Raw genomic sequence first — 27,360 nt, forward strand, 5'->3', positions numbered from 1 at the left:
GCCTACATCCCTCATAAAATAGCACTTTGAGAATATGAGGCCAGATCTCTTTTCTAATTTGTGAGTTATAAAAAACCCAAAAATAATTAGTAAAGATAGTTGGTCTAAGTGCACTATAACAACGCCCCAACACATTAGGAGCTGAGTTAGGGCCTTGTGCTAACGTAAAGGGGCAGACAGGGAGTCTCCGAGGGTCCCCAAGATGACTTCCACTGCTACAGTCTGAATACTCTCAATACAGGGCCAAGGACGGCTCATCTGTCTATCTGATAGAAGTTCAGGATATCTATAGACACTGTGACCTTATACAATATCCCTACTCAATTCTTTCTGCTAGATCGTTAGATTTAAATACAAATAAAACCATTTAGAAACAATCTGGTTTCTCTGATTTTGGAGAAATTGGAGAGTAAATGACCCCTACCTGAGAGAGGTTCCACTGGGGCTGTTGAGCTTGTGGCAGGCCAAACTTACTCTGGGGCACACCCATCTGGCCCACCATTCCTCCCTGGGTGCCAACAACGTTCGGAGGAAGGGGCATCACACCAGTTTGTGCATTTCCCATGAACCCATTGGGCATGGGCATGGGCATGCCCACCATCATGCTTGCGCTCTGTCCCATCATACTTCCTATAAGGCCAGGAGCTGCAGGCACAGGTGCGCCCATTGATGAAAAACCTTGAAAAGCAGTTGGTGCTTGTGAGGTAAATGGTATATTTGTGGGTCCCATAAACACACCTGCATCATAAGAAGCAAGAAAAGAAAATGAAGAAAACAGCTGTTATTCCAGGTGCAGCACTCACCTCTGTAATCAAAGAAAAAGCATTACCACCTTTCTGAACTACCCACAGAAAAAATCTAATTCCAGTCTGGCTGCTCCGCCTCCTCAGACCCACTCACACCTGCACCTTCAGAGCTGTTATGTCCCGAATGCAGACACATCAGTTGTTAACCTGAGCAAGTTTAATTCGGATAAAGGAATCCTACGCAACAGCTACAGAAAGCACCCACTGTGAAACCAGGAGACCACGTGCTGCCTCTGCGACCTGCTCCACTGGCCCCTCCACCAGAGACGGAGCTGACTGTGTCTGCAGTTAATGGAAGCAGCTGGGATGTCACAGTTTCAGCTTCTATGTGAAATGCAGCTCATTATTTTAGACGAAATGGTCTGACATTAAAACTGTATAAACAATAAATCTTACCATGCTAGTATTTCACTATAATCATTTAAAAAAACCCAAAGCTTTTTTGGAATCCATGTGATAGTTCAGACTGTGGTGTTTACTTGCAGAGAAAATACCATACTGTACACAAAGTTATAAATTTCATGTAAATCCAATTTAAGTAATTCTTCAAAGATAATCCATGCCCTGTAAGCTTGTGAAACAATATTAAGTATTATGTGCACAGCTTGTTAATTCGAATGAATAAAGTTTTGTGAATCCTGTACATGCTTTTTAATTTTAACGCCTCATTCGGTTCAGTTTTGTAGTTGTATAAATTGCAACAACAAAAGCACCCACTACATAGAGAAATAGGTAAGAAATATAAGTGATACTGTCATAACCAGAAAGGATATCCTTTTAGTAACGTCACTGCAATTCACTGAAAGCAGACTTCAAGCTGAATTACCAGCACTCTGCTGCGGAAGGGTCCCTGTGCCATACAGAGACAAGATGGAGTCCTTGGAGAGCTGTTTCTTTGCCACCTCTTCTGATTTTGTCGTTTGCTCAGTGAAGAGATCCAGATCCCCAGAGGTTACTGTAGACAGAGCAGCAGCTGCTGGTACAGAGGACGTGCCCTAAGACAGACACCAAAACAAGCACTAAAACAAAGCTCATCCGTCACCTAAAGTCCAAGTGAAGTTATGACACCAGGCAGAGAGTAAACAACTGTGGAAGGTAAAACGGTGACGTTAGAGAGATCATTCCACAAGCCCACACACGAAAGAACAACATCGAGGATAAAGGCACAATGTTCCTACCCTGAACCTGTTCACGTAGCAGAGGTAGATCACAGCTCTTTCGTAATAAACTGCGTTCACCTGCTAGACTAACAGTTTCTGCCCATCATATCCCAACCACATGGTATGTGGCTGCTGCCTGAGGACCACCACTCCCGGGAGAGCCTCAGGCATCCTCAGCAACCAGTGCTTCAAGGAACTGGTGTCCCTTCCTTGGAATAAAGAACATTTCTACAACTACAGCAGACTGCAACCGGCTCCTGTAATGGCTGATTTTGTCTGTTTTGCGTGGGGCGGGGCTTGTTTCCCAAAAGATGCATTGTGATATTTTTATAAGCCTAATCTAAATCAGTTTTTTTTTTTAAGATTGGCACCTGAGCTAACATCTGTTGCCAACTTTTTTTCCCCCTTCTTCTTCTCCCCAAAGCCCCCCAGTACATAGGTGTATACTCCAGCTGCAGGTCCTTCTAGTTGTGGCATGTGGGACGCCCCCTCAGCATGGCCTGATGAGCGGTGCTAGGTCAGCGCCCAGGATCTGAACCAGTGAAACCCTGGGCCACCAATGTGGAGCAGGCAAACATAACTGCTCAGCCATGAGGAGGCCTCTGGGTCAGTTTTACCCACCTGAGAACACTTCTAGTCTATCCAGAAATGAAGCACAGCAAACATCAGCCACTACACTCTCGACCCTAGCTTGCACTCCACTTTCAGGCAAGGGGTGAATGAACATAAATGCAAATAAACTGCAGAGATTTAACACAAAACAAAAATTTTCACGTAATCTCCTATCTTGCACACAGTATTATACAATCACAACTGATAACCTGACTTTAATGATCTGTGGTCATTAAATATTCAATCACATTCACATTTGTTTACATGGACTTGTTTTAGATATGAAGAGTTTCAAAGAATTCTACCAAGACTAGTGTAAAAACTGGCTAAAAGTCTTCTCAAACTATAGAATAAAGTGAGTAGCAAGTAGAAGTTAAAGATCATGTATATGATTTGCCTTGAATTTAAACAAACTTAAAATATTTAAAGTCTTGGCTAAAAAACCTTGCAATAAATTATCATCCAAGCATTGTATTCACAAACTACTTTAAGCAGAACAATATTTTGAATCTATTATGATGAATTAAGCAAGAATTTTGAGATGGAAAGAAAAAGCCACTTAATTTTGCAAAAGATCTGAAATGTGTAAGAAATTAGACATGATGGAACAGCAAATATAACAGGTGCTTGAGCACAACGTATGTGAACTGCCAGGGAAGAAGCAGATCACCAGGCTGAGAGTGTGGGCCCTGCAGCAGCCCGCCAGGACCAGGGCTCTGCCCACCACTTCCTACCTCCTGCCCTCTACTCACCCCGTCGTCTCACTCCTGTAAATGAGGAGAACAGGATACTTACCTTACAGAACCGCTTGGTGACCACAAGATGTGCTGTGCACAATGGCAGGCTTAAGCACAATGTGCATTGTTAATGTTGTCAGATAACAAGCAACTACCTCCCTCAGTGATCTTTTTCTTTTTGTCCAATATGGTTAAATTTATGTTTGTTCACTCATGAGCTATATGCATACATTATGATAAAAACACTAGGTTAGAAATACTATTTATTGAATGAACGTTGAATGAAAGTGGAATGAGTAAAATCAATTCTGTATTCTGTTTTTATGAGATGATTCAGACTGCAGTTCAGCCAACATACATTCATTCATTTGACAGATGTTTTGTTTTGTTTTACTTCTTGAGCCCCTTCATCTATTTCTCCCACCCGCGCCTCTGGCAACCGCCCATCTGTTCTCTGTATCTATGAGCTTGCTGTTTTGTTGTTGTCTTTTTAGATCTCTAACTGATCTTTTCATCATGTTTAGTGTCTGTTTAATCTAAAAACCTGCCAAAACCATGAGGTCTATTCCCTGTGGAGAGACAACTACAAGAAAACCCCAAGTGGCTGCAAAAGCTTTACTCCAGTCTCCTGGCGCAGCCTGACTAATACAGGCTCTAAACATGGATTTTCTTCGGATGAAGGCAGACAATATGGAACATCTACTTCAACACGGACACCGCCTAGAACAGTCCAACCGAAGAGCATGACTAGTGAGCACTCAGCGGTTTATTTCTTTCAGCGCTCCATTTGCCAGCACTAGAACTCCAGGATAAGGGGACAACTTTTGCCTGTCAAGTGACACTTCAGGAGGCTGCAGGAAGGATCCCTAACCAAAGGCCCTCTGGCTGTCTGGATCCTAGGGCTAAACCAAGGACAGGTGAGAGCACTCGAGCAGGACCAGTCACAGCTGGTGCGTGTGTACTGCAGACAGAACAGGACAGGGATGGCTTCTACATGTCACCTTTGGGGACTCGGCAACGATTCCCCTGCACCCTCACACACATGTACACTCCGGTGAGCTGGGTATTTCCAAGCCCCTCAGGAAGACTACACAGCCAGACGAGTAAAGCAGATAGTAAAATCAATGATCTCATGTTCAACCGAGTAGGAAAATCTACTAGAATTTGTACTGTGCTCAGAAAATAAAATCAGGAGTGAACAAATATAGGATTCAGAGTAATTCCTATTGGTCTCCAGTCAATTTCACATAATAAAAACCCACCAAAACTAGTGCATTACCAAGTAGCAGTGTATGTATAAAATGTGTGCTTTAACCTGACTTACCCTCCTCCCATTTTCAAAAACATTACTTTTTGCCTGGATTTTAATCTTTACATGTTAGTTTGGGTGACAGATAATTCTGTTCATCAAATACTTTATAGGGCTCAGTATGTCTGGCACAATTTTGGTCCAAAAACAATGTTACAAAAACAGAATTCGGTATGAGTGAAAAACTCAGCCCTCTATGCTATCAGAATGCCCAGAGCATGAGGCTGGCCCAACCCTCACAGCGGGGGGGAGCTACCCCCACACTCCTCAGCACGGCGCTACCTAAGAGTCCAGTGAGGTCTACACGGGTCCACTCGCTGCTCTGACGCTGGACAGAACATGGGAGGCACACCGGTGCCTCAGACGGGGGTGTGATTCTCCAGCAGTCGAAAAGCAACTCTCACCCAGTGGCATCTAAAGGAGTTCAGCAGATTATAAAGCCTCACTAGAACGCTAGACCGAAAGAAACTGCTTTTCATGCTCAGACTGTCAAATACCCTAAATGCGTCCTTCCAAAGACACAATACTAGCATTAGAGAATTTTTTATTATCATATGCATACCCAGGCCTGCACAAATTCACAAGGTAATTAATGTTAACTGACACAATAGTGGCAACACTTAGTCCCTCTTTTTATGTGTTGGGGGAGGGGGAGGAGAAGTAGCAAAACCATAAAATAAAGCTATCTTTCCTGAAAATAAACATTAATGCTGCAGTTTTGATAAAGATCCATTTAAACTAATTATTCCTAAGAAATCTATTTGCTCAATTCCAGTAGTAATTATACAATGACTATCATAATAATAAATATATGTAATAAAAATATATGTAATTAGTCGTCTTAATACAACCTAGGTTCGTTCTTATTAAAACTTTCCATCGAAACAATTTCCACTTGGCTCAGTTTTTCTAGAGAAAGGAATATATTTTACCTCAAAAATTATGCTGTACTGAAACAAACTGGTTGTTTATTTGTAAAGTATATATTTAAAATAGAATCTTAAAGTTGTATATCTAAGAGTAAACTGTATTCCTGAAAGTTCATCTATTTCATCTTAAAGAAAGACAAATACTGTATGACATCACTTACATGTGGAATCTAAAAGAACAGTCAAACTCACAGAAACAGCAGAATGGTGGTTTGCAAGGGGGGGGGGTGTGTTAGTAAAAGGGCACAAACCTCCAATTATAAATGAACAAGGCCTGAGGATCTAATGCATAACATGGCGCCTACAGTCGATAACACTGTTGTACGACTGGAATCTGCTGAGAGAGAAGAACTTGAGTGCTCTCACCCTCAAAGGTTAAATATGTGAGGCGATGGGTGTGTTAATTAAGATGATGGTAGGAGTGCCTTCACGATGGGTATGTATATCAAACCATTATACACTTTAAATATAGTACAATTTAAAAAAGGCAAAACATTCCATGTAATGTTAAGAAGGCAATTCAACATTTCTTTACCATTAATACTTAAAAAAAAATCCTGATCATTAATATTATGTTCTAAATAGTTTTTTTAAAGCCACTAAAATAAAAAACAAGATTTTATGGCTTAAAAGCTTTGATGAAGATAAACTGTAAACAGTTGACCTTCATCAGAACATGAGGACTGAATTTGCTAGAACTTCTGATTCTCAGTTCTCCTCAAGCAGAGGCAAACACCCTCCCGGGGATGGCTCGGTCGAGCCTGAGACGAGTGGCTGCTGGTCAGCGTTGACACACCCAGTTAATAACTTCTGGAGTGAGTGAGCTCCTTGATCTCAGGCAAGGTTCACGCAGTCTGAGTGTTCCCACTTGCTCATGCTAAAAAACCTGTTTCCTAAAGCAAGCTGGTAAACGTCAGACAGTGCACACTGAAGCTCTGTGGTCCCAGAGTGTCTAACCATTCAACCTGCTTTTGCAGCGTTAAAGCAGCCACAGACAAGATGTAGCGAATGGAGTGGCTGTGTTCCCATAAAACTTTCTTGACAGAGACAAGCTGCAGGCTTAGTTTGCCAACCCTGGTCTAAAGAACAGAGGCTTTCAAATCAGTGACTGCTCAGAAACAAGTCTTTCAAAATTGAAATTCTGACACTTTTCCAAAAAGAAAATAAGCGGCAATCATGTAAAACCATATTCTTACCACATACCTGAGCTGGGGGCATGACAGATGCAGGTAAGGGATTAGAAATCATTGGTCCAAAGATGTCCAGATCATCATTCAGGGCTGGCACTGTGGTCGTGTTCCCATTGGTCACTGGTGCCTCAGCAGGGCCATCTGAGAAGAACATGGATATAGATTCTTGTCTTAAAGTAGAATCTCTTAAATTACTTGAAACATGGCGTTCTTTTAAAAATTAATATATGGTTTAAAAAAAAGAATGGTTCAAAAAGTTGACAACAAAATATGTGTCCCCTCTCTACCCGAGGTTGTAGCCTCTTTCCCAAAAACATGATTTCCAATTTTGCTTATTCTCCCAGAAATATTCTTTACCCACCGGTTTCTAGGTACTTATCCAAACCCCTTGTTAACCAGTAGTACCACACTCTTCACATTATTCTGCATCTGATGCTTCCTTATGTGCCGGGCACCGTTCTGGGAGCTTCACGTATAGTTGCTCATTTAATCCCCATAACCATATGAGACACACACTGCTTCTGAGATAGCTGGCTGAGCTGGGATTTGATACCATGTCCTTACTAATAACACCTCTCCATAAATGTGTGTGTGCACACGAATGTTTCGGATATCATTTCATACCATCCACCTACCTTGGAAATAAATTTTCATGATTTAAAATGTCTGAAGTGTTGAATTTTAAAGTTACAATAAGGAAAAAAACTGGTTAGAAAGAAAGAAAACAAACCTACACTATATAAACTGATTCTACAGGAAGTATCCATAAGACTCTGAAATGAACCCTCTATTCCAGCACAGCCACCTCCAGTGATGGCAGTACCGAGCCACGTAACCGCACCAGGAAGGGAACTCTCAGAGAGTGCCAACATCCTCTATCAGCTTTCTGCTCACCCTACCATTCAAAAAGATTTCTTTAAGTTTACTTTCTATCTCCTTTCCATGTTCATGCAGAACTCACCAGGTGGCAGGGGTGGGAGGTGCAGCGGGGTGGAGAGTCTGTGAGTGCGGCACTCCAGGGAACGGAACACTGCGCGTCCTTCAGGCTTCTGTGGCCATGACCAAGTAACGGTTCAGAGAATCACAACTCTAATCTCTGGGACGCATATCCGAATCGAGCTGCTGTTTTAACAATTTCCCGTCTCATCTGCTCTCTCTCTCATCTACCACACCCTCCTCAAAGGCAGATCTGTCATCTTTTCATCACTGAGCGGGATGTCTTGCAGAGCAGCTACTCAAATATCTGACAAGTTTAATGGAGGTCTACCACCTACTGGGTATTTCTACCACAACCCACAGAAACTCACAGGTTTCTTCTCTTTTTTGAAATATAACTATAGAAATTGGTATCTTTAATTCCCTGTTTAACCTTCAGTGAATCACAAATTGTCATTAATTTCAATGAATGAATGGTCACAATAAAATATTTTTTACTACTTAATTTATAAAAGGGAGTGTGAAACCCACAAAAGGTTAGTTTGGAAGGAATCAACTGCAAATATTTTTCAGTCATTTTCAGTGATGATATGTTTACAGTACTACGTATGTCTCTGTATTGCACGTGTTGTATATCTCCGTCAAGCACTATTGACAATTTAAAGGTGAAGCAATAAAATAATGCACAGATTATTACTAACAATAAACATAATTTTAAGCTAAGACACAACTGTGACATAAAAGAATTCAAAAAGGACTCATACATGAAAGGAACTTCTTTCATTTCTAACCCTTTCAAATGGCAACATGCATTTTGAAGTGAGACCTCTTGAAAGAGCTGTCTTGTGTTTCCTAGTCCGTTCCACATACATCATGTAAATACTAACTAGAAATAGACAATTGTAAATGGACAGGTATTCCAGATTAAAAACACGACGACAGGAGCATCTTGTTACCATGGTGTCCATGACAGCGCAGTAAGGAAACTCGAGCGGCAAGGCCACGTGAGCCACACGCCCTAACCTGTGAGCTGCCGAGGGGCTGGGACCCAACTCCCCAGACAGACAGCTCCCTTCTCCCCCACGAGCAAGGAGGCACTTTATTTGCAGAAAATATGACTGATGATATATATGCAGTTTAAACTCACAAACAAGCACATGTCCTCAAACAAACTACGACCAAGAGGACCAAAAGCAGAAAAAGAAACAGCTGATAAGTTGAGTGTAAGTATTTCCAGTTTTTCGGTTAAAATTTTTTGCTTTTTCAAGTAATAGCTGACTAACAATTAGGACAAATTTGTGAAAGAAATTTTAAACATGAGAAAACACTATTATTAAGTTTTTGGTAAACTGAAAAAATACTACCAACTGATGTTTCCCAGGGGACATAATCCAGCGTACAGAGCACCAGGGAGCCAGGGCGCACGGGTGAGGACCCAGCGCTTCCTCCACTAGAGGCAAACGCTGTCTTCACTTCTTTTACAAACTGTGCATAGTTCAGAAACTTAAAGTCTGTTCTGAATAGGACATTACAGTCCACTAAGAATATTAACTTATTTCTACTTTCAAATCTGCACCCTACTCAGCACCTGGCAGCACAGCGTCCCACCTGTGCAGCACCACGCAGCACCTCACTTGGATTTGAATCTTCTTTTTCTTTTTTCTTTCTCTGTTTTTTTTGAGGAAGATTAGCCCTGAGCTAACTGCTGCCAATCCTCCTCTTTTTGCTAAGGAAGACTGGCCCTGAGCTAACATCTGTGCCCATCTTCCTCTACTTTATACATGGGACGCCTACCACAGCATGGCTTTTGCCAAGCGGTGCCACGTCCGCACCCGGGATCCACACTGGTGAACCCCAGGCCGCTGAGAAGCGGAACGTGTGAACTTAACTGGTGCGCCTCCGGGCTGGCCCCCATGAATCTTATTTTTCATTCACACTCTTAGGATCACATATGTGACTAATAAAAAGAAGACTGGCACTTAGCGTGGTGTTTGTTTTGTGCCAAGCCTGAAAAATACAAATACACACAGAAACACACACCCACCCTGGTTTAATCTTTTTTTTTTTAAGATTTTATTTTTCCTTTTTCTCCCCAAAGTCCCCCAGTACGTAGCTGTGTATTTTTTTTAGTTGTGGGTCCTTCTAATTGTGGCATGTGGGATGCCGCCTCAGCATGTCTCGATGAGTGGTGCTATGTCCGCACCCAGGACTCGAACTGGCGAAACCCCGGGCTGCCGAAGCAGAGCACACAAACTACTTGGCCACGCAGCTGGCCCCTGGTTTAATCTTTTTAACGAAGCTGTGAGGGGCACTACTACTCATCCCACTTACAGACGGCAAGAGTCGAACTCGTCCAGTGTCCCAGGGCTAGAGCAAAGCCTTATGTGTTATCTTACTCATTTTCTTGTAAGAGATGCAAACCATGCAAAAATGAATAGACTAAAAGTTCCCTACCACGGAAGGTGGCGATGGTTGCACAATAACGTGAATGTGCTCAATGCCACTAAACTGTACACTTAAAACTGGTTAAAATGGTAAATTTTATGTCATGTATTTCACCACAATAGAAATGTCTCTATCATACATTTCCTGTGCTTATAGACATATGCTCGAAACGATGTAAATACACAAATAGTTTTCTTCACATAAAATTCCCTGGTGAGCGCTTGAGGCCGTTTCCAGACCGTCACCATTACAGACAGACCACTGAGCACGCATGCCCCTAACAGCAAGCCTGCAGGGAATGACCGCTGCACTGTCAACAACTCCACACTCTTATTCCGTAAGAAAAAAATTTTAAGTGGCCTTTTGAAATCTCAGAAAGGCATACCTCACAAACAACAGAGCTGGGCTCTCTTTGTAACCTCCCCAACAAGAGTTAATGGAGCCGTCGCGAAAGTCAACTCGTACTGTAAGACCAAGGGGCTGTGGGATCCTTTAGAATGAGAGGGAGGAAGCGTGTGCTTAGGGACAGAATCTCTGTGGCCAGATTGACACTATTTTCAAGTGACTGGGGAAGATTTTCTTTTAGCTCCAAAAACATCAGATAAGGAACTTTCTCCCAACCTGCCCGAGGCTTCTCTCTATCCAGCCTCGTGATGGGCACAGGTGACTCTGCTCTGCTCTCAAGTCTAGAACACACCCGCTGCCCTCTCTTCTCTCTACCCCAATCAGTCTTCTCCCCGTATGATTCCCCTAATAGGATGGATTTCACTCCCATCAATCTTCCTTGTTGCTATGAAAGCTAAGCATTCACAGAATTGTTGAAAAACAAATCCTTAGCCTAAATGACAACTTCTCAGCCTTGCAAATACAAGTTCCCAATGGTTTTTCCCATTGATTTCAATGTTTGCTGATTTGACTTACTAGATTTGGCTTGCTAAACACCTTCTTTAAAAAAGATTGTTTTAATTCACTTTGAAGGTGGTTTTTTTTTTATTTTCAGTACTTTAAAAGGACAATTAAAGACTAGCTATCATTACCATCATTATAAACATCACATGTTGCCTGGATGTTTTTAAAGAACGTTTACACGTTATCATTTTCGTCTCCATTACAGATGGGAGGGCCATCTCCTTCCATGATCTCCAGTTAGAAAAACTAGGGTGCAGACAGATTACAAGTTGCTCAACGTCACTTCCCTGGTTAAGGGGAAAACCTGCCATGGAACAGTCTTCTGACCCCAAACTGTGAGTGCTCTTTTCTCTAAACCACACACAAAAAATGTAATTACAACTGTCCCAAACTACAAAGAAATCACTTAAAATTCTGAAAATTAAAAACCAACTTTTAAGTAGTTTATAATTATTTGTACTAAGTTAGAGAAGCAGTCACATAAACCATTCAAAACCCGTTCAGCACCACACACCCCCGCCTAATCATCTCCCAACTCCACTGTCCTCCTACCAGCCCCCAGCCTCCCAATTTTCAGTGAAGGACCCAGGTGGACGTGGTCATCAGAGAGAAGCAGGTGTGGATACAATCAGTGCTGCATCAACAATGTTTACAAGTGGCTGGGAGTTCAATGCATCCTCTAATCAAGAGTCCACTAAGAGCTGTCTCTGCTGACTGAAAAAGCTCAGAGGCCACAAAAGCAACAGAACACCAACATGTCAAAAATACAGTTTGTCAGATAGTTTAAAGATTTAGAAAGAATAAGGCTTAGTCGAATTAAATGAGTTACATCGTACCAATCACCATAATTTAAATCCAACATGGGTTGCATTTTGTGTGCACAAATGTGCATGGCTGTGCACATACACAAAGGGAAACATCCTCTTTCAGGGTGGGAGCTGCAGACACTGCCTTCTGTGCGAGAAGGACGTCTGTACAAACAGCAGTCAGAGCTCACCACAGACAGGCTCCTGGGCGTGCATGTGTCCCCTGCTCAGCTACAGCTCGGTGGGAGCAGCGGCAGCAGGAGGGCAGTGGCCCCTCAATCAGTACGCAGAAACAGCAGCTGGTGGACAATACAAATAATGGGAGATCCAGAGTACAAGAAAAGCCTGAGGCAAATGGAAGACACTTAGCTGGGCAGAACATCATAAAGAATGATAATGAAGCACAAAGGACCCCTCGAAAAGGCAACGAGCAAACAGAAGAAATCAGGACAACGTGGTAAAATGAAGACACATCTCAATCTCAAAAGCAAAGGATCAAGCAAGCCTTCAGTTAGTAGCTTGAGGGTAACTTTTTTTCCAATGTTACCTTAAGATTCCAGGCTAGCATTTTCTTTGAACACTGAGTTAGTAGATGACTATTTTAAACTGCACACATAGCAGAAATTTACAAGAAAAGGTTAAAATGTTTTGAAGTAAAAAAAAAAAAAGTTGTTAAAAACCCAGCGCTCCATCTCACAGGAACATAAGGCGTGCCAGCACGCATGCACTGGCATGCCTCACATGGTGACGCTGACGGACACTTGGAGAGAAGGCAACATTTCAACTATGACAAAGTCCCGAAGGCCAGTCTCTATCATCTAGAAATCCTCAATATGGTGAGTAAGACTCGATTCCATTAACAGTGGCTATACCACAACTCATCTGACACCAATAATCCAAATGAGTAAAGGTAAACATAGTATTTAAAACAATATTTAGCGTCTTCTCCTTGGCCCATTCCAAGTGCCTTTGAACAACAATTTATAAACTAAAAGGAAATAAGAATGTAACACTTTGCATTTTAATAACACATTTTTAACACTAATATTTTTATTTAAGCTCTATTGCCAGGTACTCTGATCAATGCTTTATATGAAGTATCTCAGTTTAACCCTCGCAGCAGGACAGTTTACACAATAAGCCCAGGATTCCCACAGAAGTCTGGTGGTGCGCCTGGAAAACTCACCTGCCCTAACCGGCCTGAGCAGCTTTTCCTGGTGCCCCTCCTGTCCAGCCTGAGCAGCTTTTCCTGGTGCCCCTTCCTGTCCAGCCTGAGCAGCTTTTCCTGGTGCCCCTCCTGTCCAGCCTTAGAATGGTTTAATGACAGTCGCCCTCCCTCTAAACGCACCTAGCGGGCAGGGGCTGGTCACTACTCAGCCCAGGCACAGTACTTGGCCCGAGATCCCTTCTGAGGCAACAAAGGACTCCTGAGCCCACAAGACGCAGCCCCACTCCCGCTGTAGGCCACATCACGCGCTCTGTTCAGTCAGGCCTACAGGCTCTTCCTCCCAAAATCCAGGGGCTGCAAAGTGGCCGCCTGCCCAAGTGCCTACAGTTGTTATGTTGAGTTTGTAACAGCACCTGAAGGCACTGAGATTGGACAGGCATGCGCAGTACCTCACCCTGGCACCGTGTTCACGGCGCAGAGCCCTGTGCACTCCATCCTGGCCTCTGCCCAGGAAGAGAGCGCAGCTTGACACACAGCAAATGCTCAATAGCTGCCTGCGAGCTGAAGTGCTTTCCAGACACAGATGACGGGAGGATTCCTTGGTGACAGCAGAGCAACGGAGGAAAACAAGTCAAGTGATCTTCCTTTTGGGAGAAAACGTGGAATAATGACACTATTTTTGAAAAGTAGCAGGGATCTGCCTACAAATCCCTCGTTAGCCCTTGCCCTACTTTGCCACCACCGCATTTAGTCCTAGCCAATGCTTCCTCCTTGAAAATCTCCTCCCTTTGAGTCTAAGGCCACACTCTCCTGGCAGACTCTGCAGCCGCTGCTGTCGACATCTTCGCTGGCGCCTCTGTGTTCACAGCCACAGCCTGCAGGCGACCGTTTGCCTAGGGCATTACAACTGCTTCCCCAGGGTTTCCTCACTCCAGTTCACTGATGACAACGAGGTTGGAGCCATCTCTCTAAATGAGAAACGTGTCCTCCAGTCACTCCGTCCAAGGCAGCACACAGGACTTACGCACGTCAGCCCCCCAAACGCGTCTGCTCAGGAAGATGAGAGGGGCTTCACAAAGGGAGGGAGGGCACCAGGAGCTGCGTTCATCTAGGGAGCCGCCTACCTTCCTACCTGCTGTTCGCTCCAAAGACGACCTCCAGAACACATGAGACTGCGCTCAAGGTAAGTCTGTAAGTTTTAATTTACAAAAAACCTCATGTGCTCATCCTCTAACCAGGAGCCGCAAGAAAGTTAACCTTTGAATTGAGCAAAATAAAATTTAATTTGGGAACTTTAGCATTACTCCAGATTTCAAACTAAATTCTCGTAACCAATTCTCTTAACGTAATCCCATCTCTTTCCTCACTAATAATTCTTTCTCCTAGTTTCCACACTGCAACCTCATCCCCCACTTGCACTCCTAGACAGAAACGAGGCTGCATCTTCTGGTATTTACTAGAGTTCCATGAACTCTGCTGGTGCTCAATAAATACTAATTGAGTTCATCCTTTACTTGAATGTCAGAGGCATTAGCTGGTTATAATCTATTTGCACAAATAATAAAAAAGGTCAAAGAGCAACATGAGATGTGATGTATCACTAATCCAGTTTAAGGCAGGTAAGAATATGGTAAGTAAACGGATGCTATGTTTTTCGTTACCGTTTTTGACTGAGCATGAACATTCAGCCTTGAGTATACCCTGGCTATGATGACAACTGCCACACCTAATTCATCGTAACTGCTGAGGCGTCATCTGGGGAAGGGATGAACGTAAAGTGGAAGCAGCTCTGACTAAAGAAGCCTGCTTCCGTGAGACGCAGCGATGCTCACCTTAATGGCAAAACTCCTCCTCGTTAAAGCTTTATAAATCTTCATGCTACTCAAAGAACCCTTTTTATTTTCTACTCAAGAAACCATTTAATGCTCTTTCCTTAATAAATCTGTTATTTGAAATTCCTCTGTATTAAAATACAACTTGCTTTTATAAAATGAAAAACTCTCCTGTGAGTTACTTTGTAAATTCAAGTCACAAATGTCCATTTGAAGCATGTTAAAATTGTCAAGCTTCAAACTGTATTCAAATGCTTAAAAAAAATAGGTGCCTGAGAGTTAAGCGAAGCTATTTATTTTTATTTTTTAAGTTAACTTTTCTTACAGCTAAACCAGAGTTATTTAGGCTAATTTACTGAAATGATGGAAGTGGCCTTAAAAGATGATCTTCACGCTCTTGTTGTCTGTCCCTCCCTTCCCCAGCCCTCCATGCTGCACATTTTCCTGCAGCCCGGCCGACTCTGGAGCAGGGGCCGCCCTGAGGATTGCAGGACGACCCCACAGCGCCGCGGCCCCCGGGGACCCGCCCATTGAGAGCTGCTGTCCGAGACGGCTGAGAAGTGGCTTAAGGTGTAAACCTCATAGAACTGATTGTTTTTTAATGTCTCTCTCTCTGTATATATAATATTTATGAAGTCCCATAAAGCAAGAAATACATAAATATGAAATACCAAATTGTATAAAAGAAATTTCTTTCTAAATACTTTAAAAATGGTGACAGACTAGATTTCCCGAGGCCCCCCAATTTCCTCAGCTCTCTGGCAGCTGCGAGCCTCACAGGCCCAGCAGGAGCACCGTCCGCGTCGCTCGGCACAGGTGAGCGCCCTCCGCTCCCCCTTCAAAGGCCCAAGCTGCCGCGCACTGCTCTCCTCCAACTGATGTGCAGGTTACGGTCTCCACACAGCACTGCGTGCGAGTCACCGTGCTGGTGCTTCACGCTTATCTACTTGTCTATTCTGGTCATCAGTCGCAGAGGATTTCCCAGATGGAGACGTGGAGCCCAGACAAACACAGGTGCTTCCTCTAGATCCAGTGCTCCTCTCATGACACAACGCTGCCAGCTGTCAGCACAACAATGGGCCCAATGCCCAAGAGCTTCATTTTCTATCACAGCTCAACACAGTGTAATCATTAAGAACATGGGCCTGGAGCCGCCCTGTGGCCGAGTGGTTAAGTTCGCGCACTCTGCTTTGGCGGCCCAGGGTTTCACTGGTTCGGATCCTGGGCACGGACATGGCACCGCTCGTCAGGCCACGTTGAGGCGGCGTCCCACATGCTACAACCAGAAGGGCACACAACTAAAAAACATATATACATATAGAGCTATGTACCGGGGGGCTTTGGGGAGAAAATGGAAAAATAAAATAAAATAAAAAAGAACATGGGCCTGGCTCTGTAATGTAGTGGCTGTGTGACTTTGGGCAACTTACCTAACCTCTCTGTGCCTCAGTTTCTTCATCTGTAAAATGGAAATAATGCTAGTTCACCAACCTTAGGGCTGTTGCCAAGATTCAATGAACAAACATCTGTAAACACGCAAAACAGTGCCTGGCACATAGCAAGCACTGTTTCTTAAGGTGACAAGACACTGATTTAACTAACACCTGAGTAATACCTTGGCCCATCTTAAGAGCTGAGGCTGGACTGTGGAGTCAGAGAAACCAAGGTTTGAATCCCAGTTCCACCGTCCAGAGGCTGGGCCTTGGAATTAACTTTTGTTAGCTTCGGTTTTCTTGTCTGTTAACAAAAACAGAAAGGGAAAAGGTGCGTGTGTGCACGCACACGTGTGTGGTGCGTGTGTGTGTGCGCATGTGTGTGTGTAAAAGGTTCATCCACCCTGAAGGACTGCTCCAGGACGACGCAACCTGTGCCCCGGCTGGCGCTTCTTGCCAACAAGGTTTGCTCCCGCTCCAGAGGCTGGATCCTGTTTCCTCACCTCTACTGCAACCAGAGTGAGGTCACATGGTCCCGTTCTGACCAGGGGACCCTGAGAACTCTGCTGGGAAATTCTCCGGATAGAGTTTTCCTTCCTGAGAAAACAAACCCGTTAAGGGAAACCACCCTTTGGCTGTGGTCCTGTGAGGACAAGGTGGGGTGGCTGCACCACCATGTGTGACCACGAGGCAGAAGCCTGAAGGCTGGAGCCAGTGCTGGGATGAGGGTGGGACAAGGGTGGCAGGACGGGAAGAAGGAACGGGGCCCAGCGGCTGACCTCACCGTTGCACCCCTGCTGGCCCTGCACCCCCGGGCCTGTGGACTCTCAGGAACTACCCATGGCCTGCTGTTTCAGCCACGTGCAGGCTTTCAGTCACTTGCAATCAGAAGTGGCCTCACTCACAGGTCATTTTCACCCCTGTCAACACCTGAATACAGTAGGCCCCTAATCCACAGTTTCAGTTTCCTGCCGTCAACCGTGGCCTGAAAATATTAGATGAAAAATTCCAGAAATACACAATTCATAAATTGCACATGCCGTGCCCTTCTGAGCAGCATGGTGAAATCTCTCACCGTCCCGCTGCATCCCACCCCGACCCACTCAGCCCTTTGTCCAGCGGATCCACAATGGACAGGCCTCTCGCCCATGAGTCACATTTCGGTTACCAGATCGACCAGGTGCCTGTGTTCAAGGAACTCTTATTTTACTTATTAACGGCCCCAAAGCATAAAAGCAGTGATGCTGGCACTTCAGATATCCAAAGAGAAGTGTAAAGTAAAAAGCCGAAAGTTCTCGACTTGAGGAAAGAAAAAACACCATATGCTGAGGTTGCTAACATCTACGCTAACTTTTATATTACAGTATATTGCTGTAATTGTTCTATTTTGTTATGTTATTGCTGTTAATCTTTAATTCTGCCTAATTTATAAATTAAACTTTATCACAGGAATGTACATTTAGGAAAAACCACAGTACAGATGGGCTTGGTACTATCCAGTTCAGCCATCCACTGGGGCTCTTGGAACGTGGCCCCCGCAGATAAGCGGCGACGACTATCTTCTCTCTTTGCCGTGCTGTCCATCGGCACAGTCTTTAGAGGTTCCGTGCTGTGTCAGCACCACCAACGAGCTGCCCCTCCTTGCTCACCTCTGAAGTCTGAGATGTCACCGAGCTCCCTCCTCCTCCTGCCTCTGATGCCAGTTCTCCCAACTGCCCAGCCACTCACCCTCCGCTTCTCCCCAGCATGGACTGGGGGCCACTTGCCAGGATCTGCCTCCTGCAGCTCTCTTACAGCAATGTGTTCACCTGCCTGCATTTTCTTTCCTCCACAGATGTGGCTACACAAAAATAAAGCCAATTCCTAAACCTCCTTTTTGAAAGGGTGATAATAGTTTATATTAGTTCATTGAACATACTCCTCTGAGCAGAAACAATACAAGTTTTCATGAGGTTTTAAACCAGGTCTGAAAAACATGAGAGACTATAAAATAGCTTGGGGCACTTGTGCTGGAGTACCGGGGGTGCGCACACCTGCACGGGCACCCTCCTGACCTGGTCCACGCACGGCTCACAGGACGCGGGGGTTGCCAGGCCACGCTGCGGGGTCCAGCATTCTTTCAGCCAGCTCTCTCCAGACTGGGTCTATGTTACGGCACGGCACGTCGACTCTGAGCAAGAGCGATTTCTCTGTGGGACTTCTCTGCTCTAAAGGAACACAGTGCTTTCTGTGGGTGTTCTATCTTTCAGTCTGTTTCTGTCCAGGAAATCATTTAGAAACAAAAAAACTAACAGGAAAAAAGGGTAAAGTATTCATCTGTCTCACTAAACTGGAGTATACGTTATAAGATAATTGAGTAGGTTATATACTGATAACTACATTTAACTAGCATTGTCAATCCACCTTAACTTGGCCCTTGCGAGAAGTTAAAGCTTTCATTTCCTGAAATATAAGCATGAATGAGAAAACTTTAAAACCTGCCCAACTGTGTATGTTCCTTCGAGCTTCTCAATTAAGAAAAAACTGAGGAAATCTCTATCTACTTCTCTATATAGTTCAGTATTTAAAATAACTTAAAACAAAACTTACAAAATGTTTAGGCAGAAATGCCCCTGGCTGAAAAGTGAACAGTGTAAGAACAGGTGATTTTATTCAAGCAGTGAATTCATCCTGAGCTCGACGTTCACTGCCCAGACCACGCCTGGTTCTCTGCAAGACGCCTTCTGGACCCTGAGACACACGAGGCCAGCCCCAGTCACAGGCCCTCTGGGCCCGAGGGGCTGCTGGCCGCAGCGCCCAACAGGGCCCGGCTGCTCCACAGTGCACACGCACAAGGGACGGCAGCAAGACGGAAAGCCTGCAGGAGGCTCTGCACCTTCGGGGGAGGACTGAACTGACACTGCAGCGCCACGTTCACCATCTGCAACGTGTGGTTCTTCTCAAGCCTTAAGCTTAGAGCATGCGCTCATCCTTGAAGATTCTATTCTCAAACAGGGTCTTCTACAAAAAAAAAGCACCGCTGAATGAAAGTACTAGTCTGGGGAGATCATCCTAACCAAGTGCTAAGCAGTCTATCAGTTTTGATCCTGTGAAAACTAAGCAAAAATCAGCAAAGAATGGATGCTAGCACAACAGCGTAATTCCCAGTCCTGGACTAACTACACCGGTCGAGGCGAGAAGAGCACCCCCACCTGCCCCAGAAGCTGGTTTCAATTCTCTTCTAACAGAGGAGGTCCACGTTCAAGTCAAGACAGGTCTGTGTGGAGTCCGATCTGAGCCCTCAGCATTCAGGGATTGTGCAGTCCGGCCCTTAGTTAAGACGGGCCCCAAGAACTTGAGTTATTTCCAAGCCTAGAAGGCAGGTAATAGCCAAGAATTTGACACACTGCCCCCCAGCCCGGTATGAGGGAGTAAAGGACTGAATAAACATTATTTCTACAGGCTTCAAACGCAAATCAACATGTGAACGTGAAGCACTTCTTGCAGGTACGGCCAGGAAGATAAGGCCAAGACCAGCAAACCAGAGCCACTGCCTGTGCTGGAAGTTTGCTGGGACACAGCCATGCGCACTCGCTCACATACTTGTGCACGGCTCCTCGCACATTACAACAGGAAAGGGGAGTAGTTGCAACAGAGGCCATATGGCCTGCAAAGCCCAAAACATTTTGTCCTTTCTAGAAAAAATGTGATCCTTGCTAAAAAGAGCATTTTATGTTGGACCTCGGGACAGGGAGGGGATCAGGAAATGTGCGAAGAGTGTTTAGCCCGAGTCACCAGCTTGAAAGAGAGCACGCGCTCACCAGAGTCCCATTTAAAGTGAAGATTGAACTTCTAAAACATGATCTTAACCATGATCCTATTACGAGACTGTCAGTAGTGGTCCCGAGGCCAAGCTGTAAGCTCGTGGTCTGCGGCCCCCTTATCCTGTGTAACTAAACTAACTCTGTGGCGCTCCCTCTGGATTTTCTGCAAATGCTTAAAGTTAATGCCTGTTCTGGTCTCATTGCTATGAGGATATGCTGCCATTTCTGCATGACCATACATCACACTGCAAGGCACCTGCTCCCTACTCCTCATGCTTCAACGTGCTTACAAGCAGAAAAACGGTCTGTCGCCCAAGCTGGACACCAATACTCAATCCTGATTCAAGACCACTGTTGGTTTTGAGCTGAAAGGGACCTCTGATTCTCTGTGGCCCCCTGGACTTTCATGAACTTATCAAACTTCACGCTTAACAAAGCTTTAGGAAAAAAAGGTCTGAAAATATCTTTGACAAGAATTTAGGCTATCGATAAGCAGCAGGAGTAAGGAGCTGCACACGCTCTGGGTGTGACACCCCGTTTCCTGCTGTTAAACCTCCATCGGGCAGAGAGTCCTCCTTCTGACTTCACCTCCACCCTGCCACCTTGGAACTCTTCCAACATCTGATGTAAAACTGTCAGTCACCAGCAAAATCCCCTATATATCTTTAACCTCTTCTTCAAGCTTCCCTTCACCCTCCAGCCCTAAATGAACCCCGGTTCTCCCTAAAGACACTGTTTCCTGAAGATCTCCCACTGTCTAAACGAGAACGGCCTCAGCAGACCCGCAGACCACACGTGAGAGAAATAAACCTTAACCGATGCAACCCACGGAGAGTCTGGAGTTGTCTGCTAGGCAGCATGGCGGCAACAGGTCACTGACCATCACAGAAACCGATACCAGAAGAGGTACCAGTTCCACCAGCACACCCTAAAAGCTGTGGTACTGACTTTGAGACTAGGGGGCGTTAGACAAGGAAACACTTATAGGAGCTTGGAAACTAGAGACAACACGTGACAGTGAAACTGTGGGTGAGCAGTCCCAGCAACAGCCTGGAAGGCAGGAAACGTCAAATGAAGCTCTGGCGGAGAGGCCCTAGTCGACCACGGCCCTGGGAGTAAGAGGAAGAAACGCCTACCGACGTGAGCGCTGAGCTCTGGGGGTCATTTACTACGCAGGGCGGCTGCAGCCACAGCAGAGTGTCTGAGGCAGTCAGTCCATTTGTCTACTAGACCCCACGCCCTCCTGCTACTCAAGACAGGGCTGCAGCAATTCTTCTTGTCCTGAAGCATCACGTGTGCTTGTCCTACAGGCCCCCTCTCAAAGGCAAACATCCTCCCATCTCATCTGGTCAGCACATCCTTGGTCTCTGTCTAAAGCACATCCAGAACTTGATTACTGCGTACAAGCTCCACGCCGCCACCAACTCCAGGCCAGTGTCATCTCTCCCCTCTGTCACTGTAAGCCCTGCTACCACAGATCTTAACAGAGCAGCTACAAGAATTCTTCAAAAACTAAAGTCAGATCACACACTTCTTTGCTCAAATCCCGCCAGTGTGTTTCCAGGTCACTCAGCGTAGAAACTGAAGTCCTGTCACAACCTGCCTCCTCACCCCCCACCCCACCACCGCTCTCCCTCAGACCACCCGGCTCCAGCACCCCGTCATACCTGTGGTCCTCGCACACAGCAAGGACGCTGCTGCTGCAGAGCCAGTGCACTTGCTGTCCCCTCACCTCAGGACACCCCGGCCACTCGTCCAGAGCCCCGACTCCTCCAGGGCTCTGCACTTGCTGTCCCCTCACCTCAGGACGCCCCGGCCACTCATCCAGAGCCCCGACTCCTCCAGGGCTCTGCACATGCTGTCCCCTCACCTCAGGACGCCCCGCCCACTCGTCCAGAGCCCCGACTCCTCCAGGGCTCTGCACTTGCTGTCCCCTCACCTCAGGACGCCCCGCCCACTCGTCCAGAGCCCCGACTCCTCCAGGGCTCTGCACTTGCTGTCCCCTCACCTCAGGACACCCCGCCCACTCGTCCAGAGCCCCGACTCCTCCAGGGCTCTGCACTTGCTGTCCTCTCACCTCAGGACGCCCCCGCCCCACTCGTCCAGAGCCTCGACTTCTCCAGGTCTCTACTCCGGTGACACTCAGTGAGCTGCCCTGGCCACCCTATTTAAAATCACAACTACTCATTTTTGTTCTCTTTATCTGTAGCACTTACCACATAGCATCCATGAGACATTTTTCTTAACTGTTTAATCACCGTCTCCCCAGAGAGAATGAAAGCTCCCAGATCAGGTATTGTAGCCGTTTCCTTTCACAGCTAGCTCCCTAGTGCCTACAATGGTGCTGGACACACAGCAGACACCTAACAGACACCTGCATAATGACGCACGAGCCTCGGGTAAGAGGCAGGTCCAGTTTCTCTCGTACACTCCTAAGTTCCGAGCGTGTCCACCAGGCACGTGGGCTGGAAAAGAGACGCCGCCGTGCGGAAAAAGACCCACGTGGTTCAGTAAGACAGTTTCTCACTTCGGTAATAAGTCTTTTTCTTTTCTCGTTTGCAGCAAAGGAAATAAAATACAGGAATTACAATGACTAGAATTCTACATAATTATATTTGGAGCCCTTGGACCGAAGCCCTGTTTTCAAAATTTCAGTTATTTTTAATATTTCTAATATACTATTCATTTTAACCACCACAAAAGACTTTTACCTTGTGGGGGTATATTTGCATGATATACTAGCTTCCTAAGAAATGAATAAAACATTCATCCATAATTCTTAAAATGGAAAACAGTTTACTCAATAAGAACTAGGACAATGTTTAGAAAAACCATATATGAAGTTCAACCCTACCCTTCAACTCTCTTTCATTCTTCTCTTTTAATTGATAATCTTTCTCCAAATTAAAAAAGTTTTCAATACTTACTGCTCCAAGGCTTAGACATTACTAGAAATAACCATTTATCAAGTTACTTTGGAAGGAAGACGACGTGTTTGTAGACAAGCGCAGTGCGAGCTCACCTTGAGCAAAGCCAGCTCACGCACCAGGCACACGGCCCAGAGCCCCACCCGCAACCACACACAGCGGGAAATTACAACAAGCGCTTCCCAGTGCCAGCAGACACGTGAAAGGTCTAGCCACCAGAGCTGGTATGAAGTAGCTGCTGCAGCTAACCAAAATTAAATTTTCCAATAAGGCTACCCCAGAATTATTTTGTTAAGGGAAACCCCTCCTCCAGCAACAAAACTAAATAAAGAGAGAGAAGCAAAAAGAATCCGCCTTTTATTTCAGTGTGGCAATGTCCAGTCCGCCAAGCCTCTGAAGGTTACTTGATACTTCTTCCTTCCCCAAGGAACTCATTACTCATATTTCAGTGAAGATGTGCTGGCAGACACCAGCTCCTTTATTACACATTTCCTTTGTTCTGGGAACTCAGCAAACTAATCATACCATTTTCAAATTCAGTTAACAGGTATCTTTTGGGAAACTGATGATAAAGCCACCATACTCATTTCAAGTCAAGGTTTCCATTTTTTTTAACTGTAATGGTGACATGTATTTTTTATTACTTACCAAGTCCTAAAAGATCAACGGTGGGCTCTGCAGCTTTTTTAGGGCTGGTACTTTTTTTAGGCTCCAATTGCTGATCTTCTTTCTTCTGCAGCTTTAAAGTAAATAATCAGATTAATTTTTCTTAAATAAACTGGACAAGGCTTTTAAGCCCCAATTAATTTTGTGTATTTTTGATAAAGTTAGTGTGATGAAGCATAGGAGGCATAGTGTAAGGAAGTCTACAGCATGTATTATTATATAAAAAACAAGTAAACATGATCACTGAACTTGAAATGACAAACCTTACATATTAGGACCCCAAAAGAGTGAATATACAAATTTACATCTTAATATAATTGTTCTTAACCATTTAAATCCTTTATGTGAAATTATACTTTTTTAGGAACCGCACTTCACCTCTGCTAGCTACTGTTGACATGCGCCTGCTGGCACAGGCTGGGCAGGCCTTGGAGTCCCCAGGAGCACAATGCCACCCCCACCAGCCACACTGCTGACAAGCGAGACGTCACTGCACCAAGAAAAGCCTGATGAAATGTCACCTGATCTGTTTCCCTCCTGAATGTACACGATCAGTAACATTTTATAAATATTCTTCTCCTAGTCCTCGGGAGCCCAAGTCACAGTTACACATTCCAAACTCCCTTTCTCATTATACAAACAACGTGTAGGACCGCATGGAAAGACCTGTATCTACAGGATTCTCAACTCAAAAGCCCACCTCTCCATTTTCATTGAGGTCTAACTGACAGACAGCATTACAATAGCTTCAGGTAAACAACACAGTGATGCGAGACTCTTGGATACCGTGAAATGAGCACCACAATAAGTCTGTTAACATCCATCACCATACACTGTTACAAAATTTTACTTTCTTGTGATGAAAACTTTTAAGATCTACTCTCTCAGCAACTTTCAAATATACAATATGGTATTAGTAACTATAGTCACCATGTGTACATTATACCCCCAGCACTTATTTATTTTATAGCTGGAATTTTGTACTTTTTAACGCCCTTCACCCATTTCGCCCAATTCCACCCTTGCCTCTAGCAACCACCAATCTGTTTGTTCTATCTACGAGCTCAGGGGTTTTTTGTTTATTTGGGGTTTTTTTGTTTTGTTTTGTTGGGTTTTTTTAGATTCTACATATAAGTGAGATCATATAGTATTTGTCTTTCTCTGTCTGACTTATTTCACTTAGCATAATACCCTCAAGGTCCATCCACACTGTCACAAATAGCAAGACTTCATTCTTTTTTATGGCTGAATGATATTCCATTGAATACAAAGCCTACCTTTCTTAAACCAAGAAAAGAAAACATTCATTCATTCCTCAAACCATTCCTCCAAGACCACTGCTTCTAAGCTACAGACAACTCCCTCAGTTGTCGCACGAGTTTTCTGTCCGCTCGACAGATGAATAATTTCTAAGAACACACATCTACCCTTACTTGTATTTAGCCACTACTGTCTCTTCAGGATTATTTTTCAGCCGAGTAGCTCACCACCCACGCATCGATGCTTTAACGACCTTCTCAAACACAGAATCATCCGTCTGTAATTATACACACTTCTCAGAAGTTTAACGTAACCCATTTCACATTCTCTTCCACTTTTCAAACTCCAACATAAGTAACACTTACCTTCTTAGCAAAATTGTTTCAAAGAAAGCATAGTTGAGAGCAGCAAAGTAAGCAATTCTTTTCAACTGAACAGTTAAACTGCTGGAATTTCCTTCCTTTTTTTTTTTAACTTGACAACCTGTGTTACCATAAATACTTACATCTGCAACAGAATCTGAGGATGAAGTGGCCACGAGCACATACAGTTCTAATACTCCTGCAGGATCCTGGCAGCTTCTGGGGGCCGGCCTTCACTGGTCACACCCCTGCTGTAATACTGTGTGTCTTATGCTTAGTGGGCACTTAAAGATCTAATCACTGATTTAATTTAAAAGCAGAAAGCCTTAAAGTTGGAAATAACTTCAGATAATTTGGCCAAACTCATTCATTCTGCAAATTAACTGAGGCTCAGATATTATATGCCAAACAGGGACGGCTAACTAAAACTTATTTATGTCCCTCAAATGAGAACTCTTTCTTTGGTGTAGTATCTCACTGAATCTTCTTCCATGGAAAGAGGCCAGGAAGAGAAACCAGACCTGTGAGGGACTGCTTCCTATTCACCTTCTGCAGTCTAAGAATCTGGAACCTCTGCAGGCTAAAATGATTTCTTTTTAACAAGTCAAATTCGCATTCTGGTTTGAGCTACTTTCCCACCAAATTAGAACGACATTTTAAAACAGTGCTGAGTATGAAATGACCCACTCATTGTTTGGAAAACGGTGGAAAAGACAAATCCAAAAAGCAGACGTCCTCTGGGAAGCACTCCCACCTCAGCTGCAGGTGTGCCCACAAGTGGGTTTTGAAATCTATTTTACAGATTACAACTAGAAATTTTTTTGGCATTTAAAAGAAAATGAAACATAGAAAACAGAATGCACCACACAAAGTAAAACTAAGTATTCATGAATTGTTTTGCACATTTGTGACACATGGGAGCACACGCAGGCTGGATCATAATGGACAACACACTTCTGACCAGAGTCACAGGTTGAGAAAGACTGCTCTAAGGACAAGCTGCTCCTTGCCTCCTACGACGTGTCAGCTACCTGAGTGAGGAATGCCTATGCCTGAAACCTTACCAACCACAGTCACGCACGGCACAATGATGCTTCAGTCAACAACAAACCGCATTACAATGGTGGTCCCATAAGATCAGTCCCACACAGCCTGGGTGTGTGGCATGGAGACCATCTAGGTTTGTAAAGTGCACTCTGTGATGCTCACACAAGGATGAAATCATCTGACGAGGCATTTCTCAGAATGTGCCCCCCTTGTTAAGTGACACACGACTGTACTCCAAATAGAGCTAGCTATTCTAGATGGATTTCAACAATTTAGATAAGGATTACCCTTATACTTGGCATCTCAAACATTGTTCCACAGATCAACAAGGCAAAAGAGTTAGTACTTTAAACATAGTCTAGTATCCTTCCTCCTCAAATCCTGCTGAGCAGCATCGCGAGCACGCTGGCACGCGGCAGAGAGAACTGCAGAGCTCACTCTCCCGTCTGCACAGTGACCCAGGTTCTACCTCACACGCATCAGTGAGAGCCACAACACCGAACTCAGATGGTACTCTGCTTTGCTCACGAAAGTAAACAAAAGACGTTAGCCTCAATATTTACTTTTACTTTGAAACATATTAAGAGAAAATTCAAGGACAGATACATAAAGCGCCAAACTACACAGGTAAGGAGTCGTCCCGAAATAACAGTCAGAATAATACTTAATCTTTCAGAGCTAACTATCCATAAAAAGATAATAATTTTGTATATAATTTCTTTAAGTGACTTTCCAATAACAACTGAAAATTAATTCTCATTTATATTTACAATTATTGTTACAGATCTTTGTGTAAAATGACAGGAAGAAAGTATTTATTTTCCTAGTCTTGGATGAGTAATCTAAAAACGTATCTAAAAATAGAGACTTGGAGGATAAAAAAAAATCTTTGCTTATATAGTGTCATTATGAGGGTTCAAAAAATCTCTAAAACAATCCTCTAAATTGAACAATCCTCCAAACGAAGACAGACCCAACGTTTAAAAAACACAAACTAAAAGTCTCTAGGTACCGCGTTTTACT

The 27,360-nt window shown here is 44.3% G+C and overlaps 1 protein-coding gene across 8 annotated transcripts in view; it reads right to left on the reverse strand.

Moving 5' to 3' along the window:
• Positions 1-27,360, reverse strand: part of SMAP1 (small ArfGAP 1) — a 161,699-nt gene that overhangs the window by 2,491 nt on the left and 131,848 nt on the right. For all 8 annotated transcript variants that reach the window (XM_044776978.2, XM_044776980.2, XM_044776979.2 and 5 more), the window contains 4 exons: positions 23,651-23,741; positions 6,757-6,884; positions 1,633-1,801; positions 425-738 (listed from right to left, as the gene is read on the reverse strand). In XM_044776978.2, coding sequence (XP_044632913.1) covers positions 425-738; positions 1,633-1,801; positions 6,757-6,884; positions 23,651-23,741 — 702 coding nt within the window. The remainder of the gene's footprint in view (positions 1-424; positions 739-1,632; positions 1,802-6,756; positions 6,885-23,650; positions 23,742-27,360) is intronic.

Source organism: Equus asinus, chromosome 8 (assembly GCF_041296235.1).
Source record: "Equus asinus isolate D_3611 breed Donkey chromosome 8, EquAss-T2T_v2, whole genome shotgun sequence".
NCBI classification, from domain to species: Eukaryota; Metazoa; Chordata; class Mammalia; order Perissodactyla; family Equidae; genus Equus; species Equus asinus.